Here is a 17,484-nt window from a genome sequence, read left to right as displayed (position 1 = left end):
GTTTTGCAATTCATCTGATCACTGATGGCAAAATTGCCATCATAAAGACTGAGGAAGAAGACTTTGTGCACTGAAAATGGAGCGCTAATGATTTGTCTGAGCCGACCTTAACCACTTCCTGCCCGCCCTATAACAGAATGACGGCGGGAATGTGGTTGTGTTATCCTGACCGGACGTCATATGACGGCGGCAGGATAACAAAGCTCTGGGCGCCCCCCGGGGGCGAGCAGAGCGGCGATCGGTGATGTGAGGTGTCAGTCTGACACCCTGCATCTCTGATCTCGGTAAAGAGACTACTGACGTAGCTCTTTACCATGTGATCAGCCGTGTCCAATCACGGCTGGTCACATCGTAAACAGGAACAGCCGTTGATCGGCTTTCCTTAGTTCGTGCCTGACAGGCACGAGTAAAGAAACGCCGATCGGCGGCTCCCCTGACAGGGGGGGGGTCGGCACTGGTAATCAGATCATTGATTACCAGTTCAGACCCTCGGGGGGGGGGGATGCCACTAGATCCACCAGGGATGCCCACTATGACCCCCAGGGATGCCCAATATGGCCACCAGGGATGGCAATCAGGGCTCAGGGAGCCCCCCATTGCCCTCCCCATCAGTGCTGCCCGCCAGTGTCCTCCCTATCAGTGCTGCCCACAAGTGCCCATCATTGCCATCCTTTAGTGTCGCCCACCAGTGCCCATTATTGCCCACCAGTGCCGCCTATCAGTGCCCATTAGTGCCCATCAGCGCCGCCCATCAGTGCCCACCAGTGCCGCCTATCAGTGCCCATTAGTGCCCGTCAGTGCCACCTATCAGTGCCCGTCAGTGCCACCTATCAGTGTCCATCAATGCCGCCTATCAGTGCCCAGCAGTGCCGCCTATCAGTGCCCACCAATGCTGCATATCTGTGCTACCTATCAGTGCCGACTATCAGTGCCACCCCATCAGTGCCGCCTATCAGTGCCACCCCATAAGTGCCTCCTCATCAGTGCCTGTCAGTGCAGTCTCATCAGTGCTCATCAGTGCAGGAAAAAACGTATTTATTTACAAAATTGTATAACATAAACAAAAAAACTTTTTTTTTTTTTTTTTTCAAACTTTTCTGTCTTTTTTTTATTTGTTTAGCAAAAAGGAAAAAACCCACAGGTGATCAAATACCACCAAAAGAAAGCTCTATTTGTGGGGGGAAAATGACATAAATTTGGTGTAGGTACAGTGTTGCATGACCGCGCAATTGTCATTCAAAATGCAACAGCGCTAAAAGGGGAAAATTGGCCTGGGCAGGAAGTGAGGGAAGTGCCCTGTATTAAAGTGGTTAAAGTAGAACTGCAATAGTCAGGGACTAGTCAACGTGAATGAACCACTATAATGTTGTCAAAGCATTGGCTAACACCATGAATAGACAAACAGATTAGTGATAAGTGATTTCCGAACCCTCTTCAATCAGCTGTAGACGTTTTGAATGGTTCCATGTGTTTTGTAATGTATAATGTACAGGCTGGCTACAGATATAACCAGGGATTGCACAGGGTGGGTGGCCGCCTCATCATTTTTTTTTTTTTTTTGGCCGCCTCATCTTTAATAGATTCTATCACTGAGCTGTTTAGCGTATTTTTCTTAAATGCTGTTAATGTGTTTGAAAATGCACAAGTTTCCTAGAACAGCACTTTAGAAAAAGGATTGAGACTCAGTTCCTTCTTTTCCCCTATTTCTGGCCCCTTTGAAACAGATGGCCTATGTGAAACATCTTGAAATTTGTGTTGCACTCATCAGATTTTACTGCTGTTCAAAGCTTCTAAAACCTACTAAAGTTGTTTACATTTTTCAGGCATCTGGTGTGTGTAATTGAGGAAGGTTAGAGCCTGACCCCGCTCCTGTGGGAATGTAAAAGCAATGCCTCCAGAGTTTTATTAATTGCCGCAAAATGAGCAGTTAAATCTCAACATCTGTTGCCTGTAGGCCAGAAAGCAAGTATAAGAATGAGGTGATATTTGGCTAAGAACATTTTGTGGAGAAAAGCTAACAATTTATTTTATTTTATATGCATTTGTATTCCTAATTTTGAATTTACAGCTAATTGGAAAAATTGCCGAATTAAAAAGAAATCCCACGTACAGTAATTCCAAGGTGTGATGTTTGTATTTACTGTTTAATTTCTAACATCACCCTTGCCACAGCTACATAGTTATCGGAGGATGTGATCAGCCTGAGGCTTCCAAAATAACCTAAAAATCATATTACGTGAAAACAATAAAGACACATGTTGCTACTAATAACTACATGATCCTGAAACTGGATAATAACTGTGTAGCACTACCCTCGAAGGGGCCACTGGTAATATCTGGTTCTTCCCAAATAGTATAGCGACTGCCCACCACTACAAGCACCAGTCCATACACTCCAGCTCCAAAAACAGTCTAGGGCATTGGTCTCCAAACTTTCTAAACAAAGGGCCAGTTTACCATCCTTCAGAATTTAGAGGGGCCGGACTGTGGCCATCAGGAGTAGAAACTGCATCAGTTGGCGTAAATAGTGCCCCATTGTTTGTGTTATTGGGAGGAATTGTGTTCCATTGTTTTGTTTTTATTAGTAGGAATTGTGTCCCATCATTGGGCCCCTTTGTTGGTGTCAGTGGGAGGAACTGGGCCCCATTGTTGGTGTTATGTGGAGGAACTATGCCCCTTCATTGGTGTCAGTGAATTAATTAGTGCTGCAGGGACTGGATAAAAGCAAACAAAGGGCCACATCCGTTCCACAGTTTGGAGATCACTGGTCTAGGGGGTATGATTTTAATAGATTTATTGCTTGAAGAAACTTTTTTTAGAAGAGGGGTAAGGGCATGGGATACTCCCAAATGCTTGGCACGTAATGTTTAGAGGACTCTTTTTTTTTTTTTTTTTTTCCTTGAGTATTAGTGGGTCTTGAACACTCTAAAGCATCACAGACTTTGTGGCAAGTCTTTTTTGGCATCTGGTTATCTTGTGGAGATGCAGAAATGCTAGTACCAAGTGCAGTTTGCAAGACACTAGTCACGGGGATTAGTTTAGGGACTTTACTTACAATACCCCCAAGACAGCTGCCTCCTTCCAGCTTCCTCTGGTCACAGTCCAGTGAGTGAGACGGCACCTCTCAAGACCAGATTGAGGTGAGCTTCTGCGATCAGCTTCAAGCAAAATTCATCCAGGCCCTCCGCCCTGATGCCACAAGGCCTCTAGAGCAGCTGTACAATCCATGGGCTGCTCAAAAATAGTAGCCCCTCTGACTCTGGAACCCTGCTGGGGAGAAGGAACCCCACTCACCAGTGTTTCAGACTATTTATCACCATCCCAACCCCCTTCTGCATACCCCCCCCCCCAGGGATTGGCTGGAAATTGATAAATATTCAGGCTGGTTATTTGAATCTCTTGGCCTATGTTCTGGAAGAGTATATCAGAGGCAGGGGAAGCAATCTAACTCCCAGCCTCTGAAACCCTGATCGGACCAGGCCAAACAATGGCTCAAAACATATACACCTCAGCAATTAGTTTAAAGTTCATGTGCATATGGAGACCAAAAGAAAGACCATGATCTTGGCAAAGAAAAATAAATAATACGAGACTCCTAAAGCAAAAAAGGTAGGAGATATACTATGCAAAAAGTTAAGCAACATAGAGCTGCAGTGATGGGAGCCCAAAAGAGAGAAAAAGCTAAATACTTCAGCTGTGTGTGAGAAAGCAGTACTGCTGGTCTGACCGAAGACTTGACACATTGATTTCAAAATTCGCCAAACCAAGTCTTCAATTTCACCTCATGTTGCTACAGAAAATATATTTTTCTTCCTGGGAATTTTCTTTTCTTAGACTCATGCCCGTTTTTTTTCAATTACTTTTCTTACACAATTCTCCCATCGTTGATTAGAAAATCATTCTTTTTTGAAAAATTTCCAACATGCTGATCGATAGCCACACGAAAATCAGCCCACCAATGGTGCTAAATTAGAACAAAAATTCTTAGAGAAGATTTAAAAAAAAAATAATTATTTCGGAATTTGACCTATGTATGGCCGGCCTTAGGAAAAGTCTAATATTTTTCTAATTTGGATTAAATTGAAAAAGTATAAATCTGGGACAAGTTGTTTGAAAACCTTTTTAAATAGACCCCATAGTGTCTTGAGTAGTCCTTTTTTTTAGGAGTGGGGAGATAAATTGAGATTTGTACCAATATTTGTATGAAAATTCTTTGTACATTTGATAACTGGACAAATGTCATTCAAAAGTATTTCAAAGTTTGTTTGCTTTTAAAGAGGAGCTCCAGGTTCCTTCAGAAAAAATACTGTAGCTGCTGACTTTTAATATTAGGACACTTGCCTGTCCAGGAATCCAGCGTGTCCTCGCCCGAGCCGATTTTCCAATCGGCTATTGGGTTCTGCCGCCGCCATCTCCACTAGGGGAAACCGACAGTGAAGCCATGCGGCTTTACAGCCGGTTCCCTGCTCCACATGCGCAAAGCGCACTGCACTCTGTGAATGGACCAGCTGCATGGGAAGGAGGAGGGCATGTCAAAACCAGGTACCTCGAGGAGGCAGACAAGCGGAGCTTCCCTTTTTGGATGGATCTCCGCTTTTAACAACTGATTTTGGAAAGAATTCAATTTCCTGTTTGAAAACCACATGCATTAATAGAAATTGGTTATAAACGTGTGTGTAGTGGCTGTGACGCTGCTTTAATAAAGGTTTTAATTTTTAATGTGCGTATTCAGACGCTGTACTGCATATTACGTGCTCAGTGTCTTAATTTTGTGTGTGCATACTGCTAAATGTACTATATGGTTCCCAACAATAAATCAAAATAAATAATTATAAGATATGTGCCAAAAGATGAATAATAAAATTGTATCTAATCGCTCATGTAAACATAAAATCATGAATATATCTCAAAAAAATAATTATATATAAACCCAATTACTGCACACAAATCCTTGTAAAAAGAAAAGTGACCAGTGCACAGAAAATTTTCTCTTAAAAAAAATAATAAAAACTCATAGTGAAAGGTGCACTTTGAAGGTGCTTCAACCTATTTTAAAGTGGTGCTTGATGCTGGTGTTCCACAAACGTGCTCCCCCTCTTGTATCTCACTCACTAGAACACTGTCCCCCCTAGGGGGTGACCAGCATCCACATCGCACAATAGCTGAAACAGCAGACCTTTAGATCCACCTCTGATTATAAAACTCCTCTTTCCTCTAGTTCTCTTGTCCCCTCATATTTACAGTGCCTTGCGAAAGTATTCGGCCCCCTTGAACTTTGCGACCTTTTGCCACATTTCAGGCTTCAAACATAAAGATATAAAACTGTAATTTTTTGTGAAGAATCAACAACAAGTGGAACACAATCATGAAGTTGAAAGAAATTTATTGGATATTTCAAACTTTAACAAATACAAAACTGAAAAATTGCGCGTGCAAAATTATTCAGTCCCTTTACTTTCAGTGCAGCAAACTCTCTCCAGAAGTTCAGTGAGGATCTCTGAATGATCCAATGTTGACCCTAAATGACTAAAGATGATAAATAGAATCCACATGTGTGTAATCAAGTCTCTGTATAAATGCACCTGCACTGTGATAGTCTCAGAGGTGCGCAGAGAGCATCATGAAGATCAAGGAACACACCAGGCAGGTCCGAGATACTGTTGTGGAGAAGTTTAAAGCCGGATTTGGATACAAAAAGATTTCCCAAGCTTTAAACATCCCAAGGAGCACTGTGCAAGCAATAATATTGAAATGGAAGGAGTATCAGACCACTGCAAATCCAAGAAGACCTGGCCGTCCCTCTAAACTTTCAGCTCATACAAGGAGAAGACTGATCAGAGATGCAGCCAAGAGTCCCATGGTCCCTCTGGATGAACTACAGAGATCTACAGCTGAGGTGGGAGACTCTGTCCATAGGACAACAATCAGTCATACACTGCACAAATCTGGCCTTTATGGAAGAGTGGCAAGAAGAAAGCCATTTCTTAAAGATATCCATAAAAATTGTTGTTTAAAGTTTGCCACAAGCCACCTAGGAGACACACCAAACATGTGGAAGAAGGTGCTCTGGTCAGATGAAACCAAAATCAAACTTTTTGGCAACAATGCAAAACGTTATGTTTGGCGTAAAAGCAACACAGCTCATCACCCTGAACACACCATCCCCACTTTCAAACATGGTGGTGGCAGCAACATGGTTTGGGCCTGCTTTTCTTCAGCAGGGACAGGGAAGATGGTTAAAATTGATGGGAAGATGGATGGAGCCAAATACAGGACCATTCAGGAAGAAAACCTGATGGAGTCTGCAAAAGACCTGAGACTGGGAAGGAAATTTGTCTTCCAACAAGACAATGATCAAAAACCTAAAGCAAAATCTACAATGGAATGGTTCACAAACATATCCAGGTGTTAGAATGGCCAAGTCAAAGTCCAGACCTGAATCCAATCGAGAATCTGTGGAAAGAACTGAAAACTGCTGTTCACAAACGCTCTCCATCCAACCTCACTGAGCTTGAGCTGTTTTGCAAGGAGGAATGGGCAAAAATTTCAGTCTCTCGATGTGCAAAACTGATAGAGACATACCTCAAGCGACTTACAGCTGTAATCTCAGCAAAAGGTGGCGCTACAAAGTATTAACTTAACCGATTGCCGACCGCCGCATGACTATATACTGCGGCGGTCAGCCCCGGCCAGGCAGAGTGACGTATCGGTACATCACTCGCCTGTCACTGACTTGCGAGCCTATCGCGGGCGGGCGCGCGCCCGCCGCGGCTCGTTCACAGACAAGTCAGTGCGTGTGACCGGCGGACTCTATGTCCGCCAGTCACACTGCGATCGCTCCTGTGAAGGGAGAAAGACAGAGCGGCTTGTGTAAACAAGCTGCCTGTCAGTTCTCCCTGTGTAAAAGTGAAGATCTGTCCGTTCTACTATGTAGAACGGTTGATCTTTGCTTTTACACCAATAGGAATGTCCCTGCACAGTTAGAATCACGCCCCTAGGACACACTTAACCCCTCCCTGTCCAAGAAAGTTAACCCCTTCCCTGCCAGTGTCATTTTTGCAGTAACAGTGCATATGTATAGCACTGATTACTGCAGTAATGTCACTGGTACCCCCAAAAGTGCCAAAAATGTCAGTCAAGGGTCCGATCTGTCTGCCGCAATGTCGCAGTACCGAAAAAAAAATCGCAGATCGCCGCCATTACGCGTTAAAAAAAAAAACACCAAAAATGACAAAAATCTTTCCCTTTGTTAGTAAACGCGATAACTTTTGCGCAAACCAAACAAAATACGCTTTTTGCGATTTTTTTTTTTTTTTACCAAACATAGGTAGCATAAAATTGGCCGAAAAATGTTAAATTTAGATTTTTCCTTTTTTTTTTTTTTGGGGAATTTCATATAAAAAAATGTGAAAAATATTGTTATTTTTGCAAAATTTACGCTCTTTTTTTTGTTTATAGCGCGTGATCAAAAAATCGCACAGGTGATCAAATACCACCAAAAGAAAGCTCTGTTTGTGGGAAAAAAAGGACGTCAAATTCGTTTAGGTACAGCGTCGCACGACCGCGCAATTGTCCGTTAAAGTCACGCAGTAAAAAATCGCAAAAAAAACCCTGGTCCTTTAGCAGCCAAATCCTCCGGGGCTTAAGTGGTTAAGGGGGCTGAATAATTTCGCACGCCCAATTTTTCAGTTTTTTATTTGTTAAAGTTTGGAATATCCAATAAATTTCGTTCCACTTCATGATTGTGTCCCACTTGTTGTTGATTTTTCACAAAAAATTACAGTTTTATATCTATGTTTGAAGCCTGAAATGTGGCAAAAGGTCGAAAAGTTCAAGGGGGCCGAATACGTTCGCAAGGAACTGTATACATACTTTATCTCACAAAAGTGAGTACACCCCTCACATTTTTGTAAATATTTTATTATACCGTTTTCATGTGACAAGACTGAAGACATTACACTTTGCTGCAATGTAAAGTAGAGAGTGTACAGCTTGTGTAACAGTGTAAATTTGCTGTCCCCTCAAAATAACTCAACACACAGCCATTAATGTCTAAACCCCTGGCAAAAAAAGTGAGTACACCCCAGAGTGAAAATTTCCAAATTGGGCCCAATTAGCCATTTTCCCTTCCCGGTGTCATGACAAGCCTCAGGTGTGAATGGGGAGCAGGTGTGTTAAATTTGGTGTTATTGCTCTCACTCTCTCATACTGGTCACTGGAGGTTCAACAGGGCACCACATAGCAAAGAACTCTCTGAGGATCTGAAAAAATTTGTTGCTCTACATAAAGATGGCCTAGGCTATGAGAAGATTGCCAAGACCCTGAATCTGAGCTGCAGCACGGTGGCCAAGACCATACAGCATTTAACAGGACAGGTTCCACTCAGAACAGACCTCACCATGGATCACTAAAACTATGTCCTGTGGTCTGATGAGACCAAAATAAACTTATTTGGTTCAGATGGTGTCAACCGTGTGTGGCGGCAACCAGGTGAGGAGTACAAAGACAAGTGTGTCTTGCTTACAGTCAAGCATGGTGGTGGAAGTGTCATGGTCTGGGGCTGCATGAGTGCTGCCGGTTCTGGGGAGCTACAGTTCATTGAGGGAACCATGAATGCCAACATGTACTGTGACATACTGAAGCAGAGCATGATCCCCTCCCTTAGGAGACTGGGCTGCAGGGCAGTATTCCAACATAACGACCTCAACCAAACCTCCAAAACGACCACGGCCTTGCTAAAGAAGCTGAGGGTAAGGGTGATGGACTGGCCAAGCAAGTCCCCAGACCTAAACCCTGGGGCATCCTCATACGGAAGGGGGAGGAGCGCAAGGTCTCTAACATCCACCAGTTCTGTGATGTCATAATGGAGGGGTGGAAGAGGACTCCAGTGGCAACCTGTGAAGCTCTGGGGAACTCCATGCCCAAGAGGGTTAAGGCAGTGCTGGAAAATAATGGTGGCTAGACAAAATTTTGACACTTTGGGCCTAATTTAGACATTTTCACTTGGGGGTGTACTCATCTTTTTTACCAGTGGTTTACACATTAATGGCTGTGTGTTGAGGTATTTTGAGGGGACCGCAAATTTCCACTGTTATACAAGCTGTACACTCATTACTTTACATTGTAGCAAAGTGTGGTTTCTTCAGTATTGTCACATGAAAAGCTATAATATATTTACAAAAATGTGAGGGGTGTACTGACTTTTGTGAGATACTGTATATATCATATACAATATTCACAACTGGGTGTTATATAAATGTGTAGCGCTGGTTAATCATGGGAAAGAGGGGGCAGATATATTGTCAACCCAGGTCTGTGACACCTCACAAAGGTAGGTGTGAATGAGGAGCACACTCCATATCAAGGGCATCAAAAAATCCTAAAAATGGGTATCTAGAAAAGAAGAAAAAAAAAAAAGCTTTTTCCTGCAAAGAAGTACCATACACATCCCAGAATGCTGCAATAAATGAAAAAAGGGGGAAAGATATAATTCCAATGAAAGGCAAGAAACTAATCCCTCCAAAATTCGGGAAGAAAGGCCCCAGTGGTAGAAAAGGCTGGTGGATGGAAACGCCCATCCCACACCACCCCATCTGATTTTAATATTTTCAATCTAATAAAATATATATTTTAATATGCAGTTTTTTATATGCATTCCTGAGGTTAAACGTACCTTAAGTCCTTTATCCTTCTGTCTATTTTTTTTTTGTTCTGTAGTTTTTGTAGAGATATGGTCCTTGAAATACATATACATGCCATTTCTGACACTTTAATGTTTTGCAATCCTATTTACTTTAACTGTACCCACCTTGGTGTCACATGACATCTTTAACAATAAAACATTCTGTAAAACCAAAGCCTTCCTCCAATAATTTAATCATTCATATTCGTATTTGAGACACTTATAACACTTACTTGCAAATAGGCAGGGAGGAGACCTTATACTTTTATCATATGTTCCAGGATTATGACCCACTTACTTTAAATTCAGTTGAAAGAACGTAACCATTAAACAAATTACTTTTTTTTTTTTTTTTTAGCTGAATTACTCCTATAGTAATATAGTTGACCCAAAGGGATTTATTTACTAAAACTGCATCCTGGCGCAGCTCTGCATAGAAAACCAATCAGCTTCCAGGTTTTATTGTCAAAGGTTAATTGAACAAGCTGAAGTTAGAAGCTGATTGGCTACCATGCACTGATGCACCACTTGAGACCATTGAGCGGAGGGAAGACTATAATTCGTGCAAGCTTTGTTATTACTGGCTGTGCCCCCATCAGAGATTTTCCGTACTTCCTGTCCATAATGAAAATGCTGTCATTAGTACAGGAAGTGGGGAGAAATCTCCTCAATGGAGCCACAGATACCAGTAAAAACTAGAGGTTATTGCCCTACCTACTCTAAAAGAGAATAAAAAGGAAAAATGTTTTGCATTTAAATTCGTATCAAGTTAGTTAGCATTTTATATACAGTATATTGAGCTGTTAAAGGTAGTCTGTGAACATAAGAATTACTAATTGTGTTGGCATTTCTTTCAGCTTCTTAAGGTTGCACATTAAATGTTACCTTCTATTTCCAGCAATGCACAGAAGTCTTGTAATGTATTGTGAGATGCAAATGTGTGTATAATGGGCTTGGATATTGTTGAAGTTGATGTATACTGTTTGACACAGTAACATTTACAAGATTTTTTTTTTTCTTTCATGCTTTTAGAGATTGAAGCAAAAGAAGCCTGTGACTGGCTGAGAGCAGCTGGATTTCCTCAATATGCACAGTTATATGAAGGTAATTGTATAGGCCAGGGTTGGCCGGCCATTTACTACTTCTGCTAGAATGCTAAGGGCTCAGTTAAATTAAATCAGTTGTGCTGGTTTACTGATAACAAGTGTAAAAATAGGAGTATGCTTTGGTTGTATACAGCTCCAGGCAAATATTTTTATTTTTAACGGCTCATGCACACTGGGGTGCAAAAAATTACAGCTGCTGTTTTTGGCATCAGACATTGTGTTTTTTTTTTTTTTTTCTGCAACCAGTAAACTCCCCAGCATGTTATCCTATGTGTCCATGCACACAGGCTGTTATCAGCAGTTTTTGGAAGGGGTGTTTTCAGGCTGGGAAAAATCCCAGAACTAGTGGGTTTTGAGAGGAGTTTTTCAGCTGAAATAACGCTGTAAATCTGATAAAAGCTTAAAAATGCTGAAAAACACTGAAAACCTCTATTCTGCGTTTATCAGCGTTTTTCAGCTATAAGCTTTTGTAGAAGTATAGTTTTGCTAAAAAACGCTACAGCTGAAAAATGCTAAACGCTGAAAATGCTATTGCAAAAAAGCAAAAAAAACTCACGCCAGGTGCCTGGACTAACACCCAGCTCAGCCTCTCAGCGAGCCATTGAGAGACTGAGCTGGGTGCTCCTCGCTGACAGTTAGCAGCTCTGTGCTCATGGCGCTGTCAGAACCGAGCGATCGGCGGTGTTCGATTGCTCGGTTCTCAGTGCAGAGGTGCCGGGGACAGGTGCAGCATCAGACGGATGTTGCATCCACCTAGGTGAGTATGTATATATTAAAAAAGAAAAAAGCCTTTTAAGGCTCTTTAATGTGACCCAGTTGGATCCATGTGTCAATTTTTCATGCGGGAGTAATCAAAACTATTCTCCTCTGTCCATTTACACCCACCTACATCTGATCCTGCAACCCAGTTTGGTCCGTCTGTCAGTTTTTCATGCGGGAACGATCAAAACCTCCATTCTCCTCTGTTCATTTACACTCCCCTACATCCGATCCACTAAAAAACAGATCGATGGCAATCCTTTCTGTCTAGCGGATTAGATGGCAGTCGAGTGTAAACGGACAGGCGGTCCATTTATATCCACCCACTCAAAGAGGAGAACAAGCTGTGTCCGCTCTGCATAAGCGGCACTTCTGCACTACTGCATAAGCAGAGCAGACACAGACTTGTCGTCTGCCTGTTCAGATGGGATCAGATACCCTGTTGAGCAAGTGAATCGCTGGCGGAGTCTGCCCTTATGAAAGGCCACTTATTGAGAAAACATGGTTTACCATTACAACAGTATAATGCATCTGATACACGTAGTTTCTGATATATATTTTCATATCTTAATTCTTGACAATATACTGACAATATTCATGACAGAAGAACAAATCCAATACTCCATAACCCAATCTGCCACACTTATAGAAATATATTTGATACCAGGTCCAACCAGGTGTTCAACCAACAACCCCATATTTTTTTTTTCAAATTTGGTCATGCATCCCCTGTGTTTTAAAAATTAGGTGTTTAAGCCATTCTGTGTAGGTTGGAGGTTCTCCTGATTTCCAGTGTTGTAAAATAAGTTTTCTGGCTTATACCCAGTATACAGATTTTTAGGGTCTAATGTTACATAGTTGCATAGTAGGTGAGGTTGAATAAAGACAATAGTCCATCCAGTTCAACCTGTGTAGGTGTGTGTGGCTGTACTCATCTCACATACCCCTTAATGTTCTGATCCTTGAGATGTAAGTCTAAGAGTCTTTTGAAAGCCACCATACTACCCGCAGAAACCACCTCTTGTGGTAGAGAATTCCACAATCTTGTAGCCCTAACAGTAAAGAACCCCCCACGTTGCCTGTGGTTAAAACGCTTCTCCTCTAATCGCATTGTATGCCCTCGAGTCCTCATGCAATCCCTTCGAATGAACAGCTTTTTTTCTAAGCTGGGATCCCCATTAAGATATTTATAAATTGCTATCATGTCCCCCCTCAGACGTCTCTTCTCCAGGGAGAATAAATCGAGCGATTGTAGACGCTCTTCATAGTCAAGGTCCTCCAATCCCCTAATTAGTTTAGTTGCCCTTCTCTGGACTCTCTCCAGCTCCAACACATCCCTCCTGAGGACTGGCGACCAGAACTGGACAGAATACTCCAGATGCGGTCGGACCAGAGTTTTATAATGTGAGATTGAGTAGGAAAACATTTAGAGTGGTAAAGACTGCACTCCAGTATCATGTTTGTGCAGGGGTAGGGGAGTTGTGGAGATCTACCATGACACCATGGAAGACAGCAAATATCAATGGTGTGCCTCTGCCCTTTTATTTAGTTAACTAGCAAGCCCCCAGAGGTCAGTAGTGGGTAGGGCAGTATAAAAAGGTCAGTAGTAGGTAGAACATTGTACAGAGTTGTCCCTATTGGGTAGGGCGGTGTACATAGATCAGTAGTATGTAAAGCAGTGTACAAAAGTTAATAGTAGGTAGGGCAGTGTACATAGGTCAGTAGTATGTAGGGCAGTGTACAGAGGAGGGAGGATGTAGAACAGTGTACACCCAGTGATCTTTGTTGTCTTCCATGTTGTTATGGAGATCTCCACCTCTCAAAGGTTGCCTATCCCTGCACCTCATGACACTGGAGTGCAGTCCTTACTCCTCTAAATGTTTTCCTATTCAATCTCCCATTAGACCCTAAAATCAGTGGGATGTAGGGCAGTGTAAAGAGGTCAGTAGGATGTAGGGCAGTGTAAAGAGGTCAGTAGGATGTAGGGCAGTGTAAAGAGGTCAGCAGGATGTAAGGCAGTGTGCAGAGGTCAGTTGTATGAAGGGCAGTGTGCAGAGGTCAGTATTATGAAGGGCAGTGTGCAGAGGTCAGTATTATGAAGGGAAGTGTGCAGAGGTCAGTAGTAAGTAGGGCAGTGTACAGAGGTCAGGTGTATGTAGGGCAATGTAAAGAGGTCAGTAGGATGTAGGGCATTGTATGGAGGTTTAGGTGTAGGTAGAGCAGTGTACAGAGGTCAGTAGTAGGTAGGGAAGGGTACACAGGTTAGTGGGCAAAAGAGAGGGATGAGCAGGACAGGGGTTAGCAGGGCAGAGAACAGGACAAAGGACAAGGAGTCAGCAAGGCAGTGTAAAGGAGGGGTTAGGAGGGCCTGTTACAGAGGAAGGGGGTTAAGAAGAGCTCGGTGCAAGGGGGAGGGGGGTTTGAGGGTATGGAACTGGGGGGCCAGGAGAGCATGGTACTGGATAGTTAGAAGGGCACGGTACTGGGGGTTAAGGCACAGTGCTGGGGGGTCTGGAGGGTATACTGGGGGCTCAGGAGGGAATGGCACTGGGGGGACAGGAGGGCTGGGGGATCTTGAGGGCACACAGAGGGGTCAGGAGGGTATGATTCTGAGGGTCAGGAGGGTACAACAAGCGTTTTCCTAATGCAGAGCTGCACAGGAAAGCTGCTGTGGCACAGCTACCTGTTCTGGTGCGCTGATCCCGCTGGTCCTCCTCTCTTGGCATTTGATGTCACCCATAAGCACACCCACTGGAGAGACCTACAGTGGAGGGCTGGAGGGGATAAGCACACTTCACTTATGGCAAACGTGAGCCCGAGCTTGCTGCTAGTAGATCCTAGGTGGCAGAGGCAGCAGGACAGGGACTTTATCATGATCTACCTGTCTGTGATCGACGGGTAGATCCCGATCGACAAGTTGCCAACCCTCAACAGTCTATATGGATCAAATCTCCATGGTACTTCTATCTACCACAGAGTGGCTCATCAAGTTTATCCATCTTCTATAGATTTAGTATACAACTGCGACAAACTATGACCACTTCACAGCCCAGTGAGACAAACAACCAACTTTTCAATAAACAGGAGAATTTTCAGGCAAGTGCTCACTACGGGTTACATAATTATTCCACCGCTCCTGGATCCTGCATAAATGTCTTCAGCTCGCCAAACTTGTTTCTCCTATGTTGCGTTTCTACATAAATCTGTCTAGAAAGACCCATTTTCCCCATTATACTTGATAGCTCGTTGCTCTCGGGCAAGGCGTAGTACTATCTCCCTGTCCTTGTAGTCTAGGGAGATGGCCCAGTGGTAAAGGGCTCATAGATGTTCTATGGGCTTGTTTTATAGAGACTATTGGACTGAAGGCCTCCCTACAGCTTCAAAAGCCATTGTTCTACGAAGTCGGCAAGATTTATACCATGCATTCATTCTGGTAGCCTGACAGATTGAATGTTGTTCCTTCTGAACCTATTCCCAAGATCCTCATTTCTCTTACGTCGTCCGACAGTCGCGCCCGATGGTATTAGCCTTCGCTAATGGGTAATGGCGCACTCTTCAGGAGCAGGCTAGGCAGATAATTCATTATCCGGGTAATACAAAAAAACTTTTTATACCTCGGCACGCCACTAGGGGGCCATCCCTCACCCAATCTGATCTTACTTCAGTTTTATTCCGCCTAGCGTCAGGAGTAGAGCTAGGTCTTCCCTGCTGAGACCTAGAGTCTCTGTATTTTCTTTGTTTTTTTTCTGAATTTGTGTTTTTCTTTACACAATAGATTTTTATTTTCTATCACTATCACTAGTTAGTCAAGGATTCCTTTCCTGGAGGACTACAAGTGACTGCAGAGCTGGGCCTCGGACTGGGTATCATAGATCCTTATGGAGTCCCAGCCTGCCAACGAGCGTCGCAGGTTACTGGTACGCCCAGGCCTCACCCTCACAACGACAGTGCCCCTCCATATGGGGACGAGCCTGTGGAGCTGCGTCTTCGCTGAGGATGTCTCAACCCAGGTCGCCGCGTGTTGCCAGCGTTCCTCCATGGCTGATGACACCCCCACTTAGGGTGGGAGGTTTCCTGTATCTGAGCGGTGCCCACTTCCTGGATGGTGAGTACTGATACCCCTTTGTCCCTGGGGATGTTTGGGGGGGTTGTGGGCCCACACTCAGGGGATAGCAGGGCTGGTGCTCTCTGTTGGGTCCCTTCTGGCCGGGTTGGGGTTTCCCCCCCCCCCCCACGCTCCCACGGGGGGCGCTGTATGGGGGTACTGTACGGGTCTCCCTGGGGTCCCTGCGGATAGCCAGAATGTGTTTTGTGCACTTATTTGCCGCCTGTTGGGGCGGCCGCCACTTTGTGTGGTGTGCAGAATCTAAGCTCTGTGTGAGACAGCAGCCATGTGGGGATTCTGCTCGGGCTCCCGGTCGGGCGCCATCTTGGATGTGGGCAACATGCCTAGTAAGGGCGAGCGGCCATTTTCCCTGTGACTTTTGTTATTGATTTTCCATAGGCACCTTTTCTCTGGGCTCGAGGCCTGGCCTCTAGTGCTGTGAGGTCACTTCCTTCTTCTCACTCTCCTGTGCAGGACGCATGGTGGGCAAGTACTGACAGGCTGGGGGATTTTTGCTTATTTCTCAGCCATTTTTCGACCAAATCGAATTTTACTTGTGGTTCGTGTGTTTCCTCAAGGGGCTCTTTCAGCTAGTGCAGATTCCGGGCGGGGGGGGGGGGGGAGAGACCGCAGATTTTAAAGGGCCAGCGTCCCTTTTTAATTTAAAGGCAAAAATGGACTCCCAGGGCAATATATTCCCCGCAGACCTGGTGGGGGCTTCGGGTACATCTGAATCCTCCTCCATGGCCTCCATATCTGCTGCTCTTGCGACTTTGGCATCCCAGGTGAATCTGCTGATGTTGGAACGCTCCTCCAAAAACGGCCTATGCCCTCCCAGTCCTCTGACTCTGAGCCAGAAATGGTTGCCACGGACGATGGCCCCCCTGAGGGGTCCCGGTCCCCTGCTTCTGAGCGGGTTGAGGAGGAGGAAAAATCTTCCCCCTCGGTAGCGTAGGAACGCGCTAAGATGGATGCCCTCATTAGTTCCATTAAAGAAGCTCTAATTCTTGACGATGAGCCATCTCAGTCAAGTAAGCGGTCTGCCTTCGGTTTCAGCAGGCCCCATAAGTCTGGTCAGGTTTTTTCCTGCCCTGAGGAATTTCCACGAGATTGTGAATGACCAGTGGCGGCGCATTAAGCACATGTTGGTGGTGCCTAGATGTTTTTCCGTCCGCTATCCTTTCACAGAGGTGGTAGAAAAGTGTTGGACGGTGTCCCCAAAGGTGGATCACACTGTGTCTAGGCTGAATAAGTCCACTTTGATGCCAGTGGAGGATTCCTCGGTTTTCAGGGATCCCGTGGATAGGCGGGTGGAAACACTCGCCCGTCACATTTATATGGTGGCAGGTTCCCTGTTGAAACCTGTATTTGCCTCAGTGATGGCCTCTGAGGTGTTCATGGTGTGGGGCAAGGGGCTTCGCAGCACCCTGGTGACGGAGTCGGCTTCTCTGACTGCCCTTGACATGTTGGATCAGCTCATCCAAACTGGGAGGTATCTGTGCGACGCGGCCTTGGACGAGGCTCCTTTGGTCGCTCGGTTGTCAGCGGTGGGGATCGCACTCCGCCCTATTGCCTGGTTGAAGAGCTGGTCGGCTGACCACGCATCCAAAAAGATGGTATCTGAGATTCCCTATGCGGGGGGTGGTCTTTTTGGGGAAACTCTGGACGAGTTGATCAAGGGGCTCACAGGAGGTAAGAGTACTCTGTTGCCCCAGGTCACTAAGGGTAAGTCCCCCCGCACGCGAAGGGAACCCTCCTTCAAGACTCAACGTACTTCCTTTTGGGCCTTTGGGACGCAGGAGAAGGGAAAACCTTTCCGACCTCCTGGTGAC

General features: G+C 44.7%; 1 protein-coding gene across 3 annotated transcripts in view; it reads left to right on the top strand.

Annotated features, from left to right (window-relative positions):
- Positions 1-17,484, top strand: part of LOC309552100 (rho GTPase-activating protein 7-like) — a 211,255-nt gene that overhangs the window by 66,231 nt on the left and 127,540 nt on the right. For 2 of the 3 annotated variants that reach the window (XM_082252880.1, XM_082252879.1), the window contains exon 2: positions 10,715-10,786. The exons of the other annotated variant lie outside the window; for it this stretch is intronic. In XM_082252880.1, the coding sequence (XP_082109006.1) occupies positions 10,715-10,786 (72 nt within the window). The remainder of the gene's footprint in view (positions 1-10,714; positions 10,787-17,484) is intronic. 3 annotated transcript variants of the gene reach the window in all.

Source organism: Pelophylax lessonae (genome assembly GCF_965119305.1).
Source record: "Pelophylax lessonae genome assembly, chromosome: 4".
Lineage (NCBI taxonomy): Eukaryota > Metazoa > Chordata > Amphibia > Anura > Ranidae > Pelophylax > Pelophylax lessonae.
Note: the sequence above shows the minus strand (reverse complement) of the source record. Positions and strands in the feature narration are given on the sequence as shown.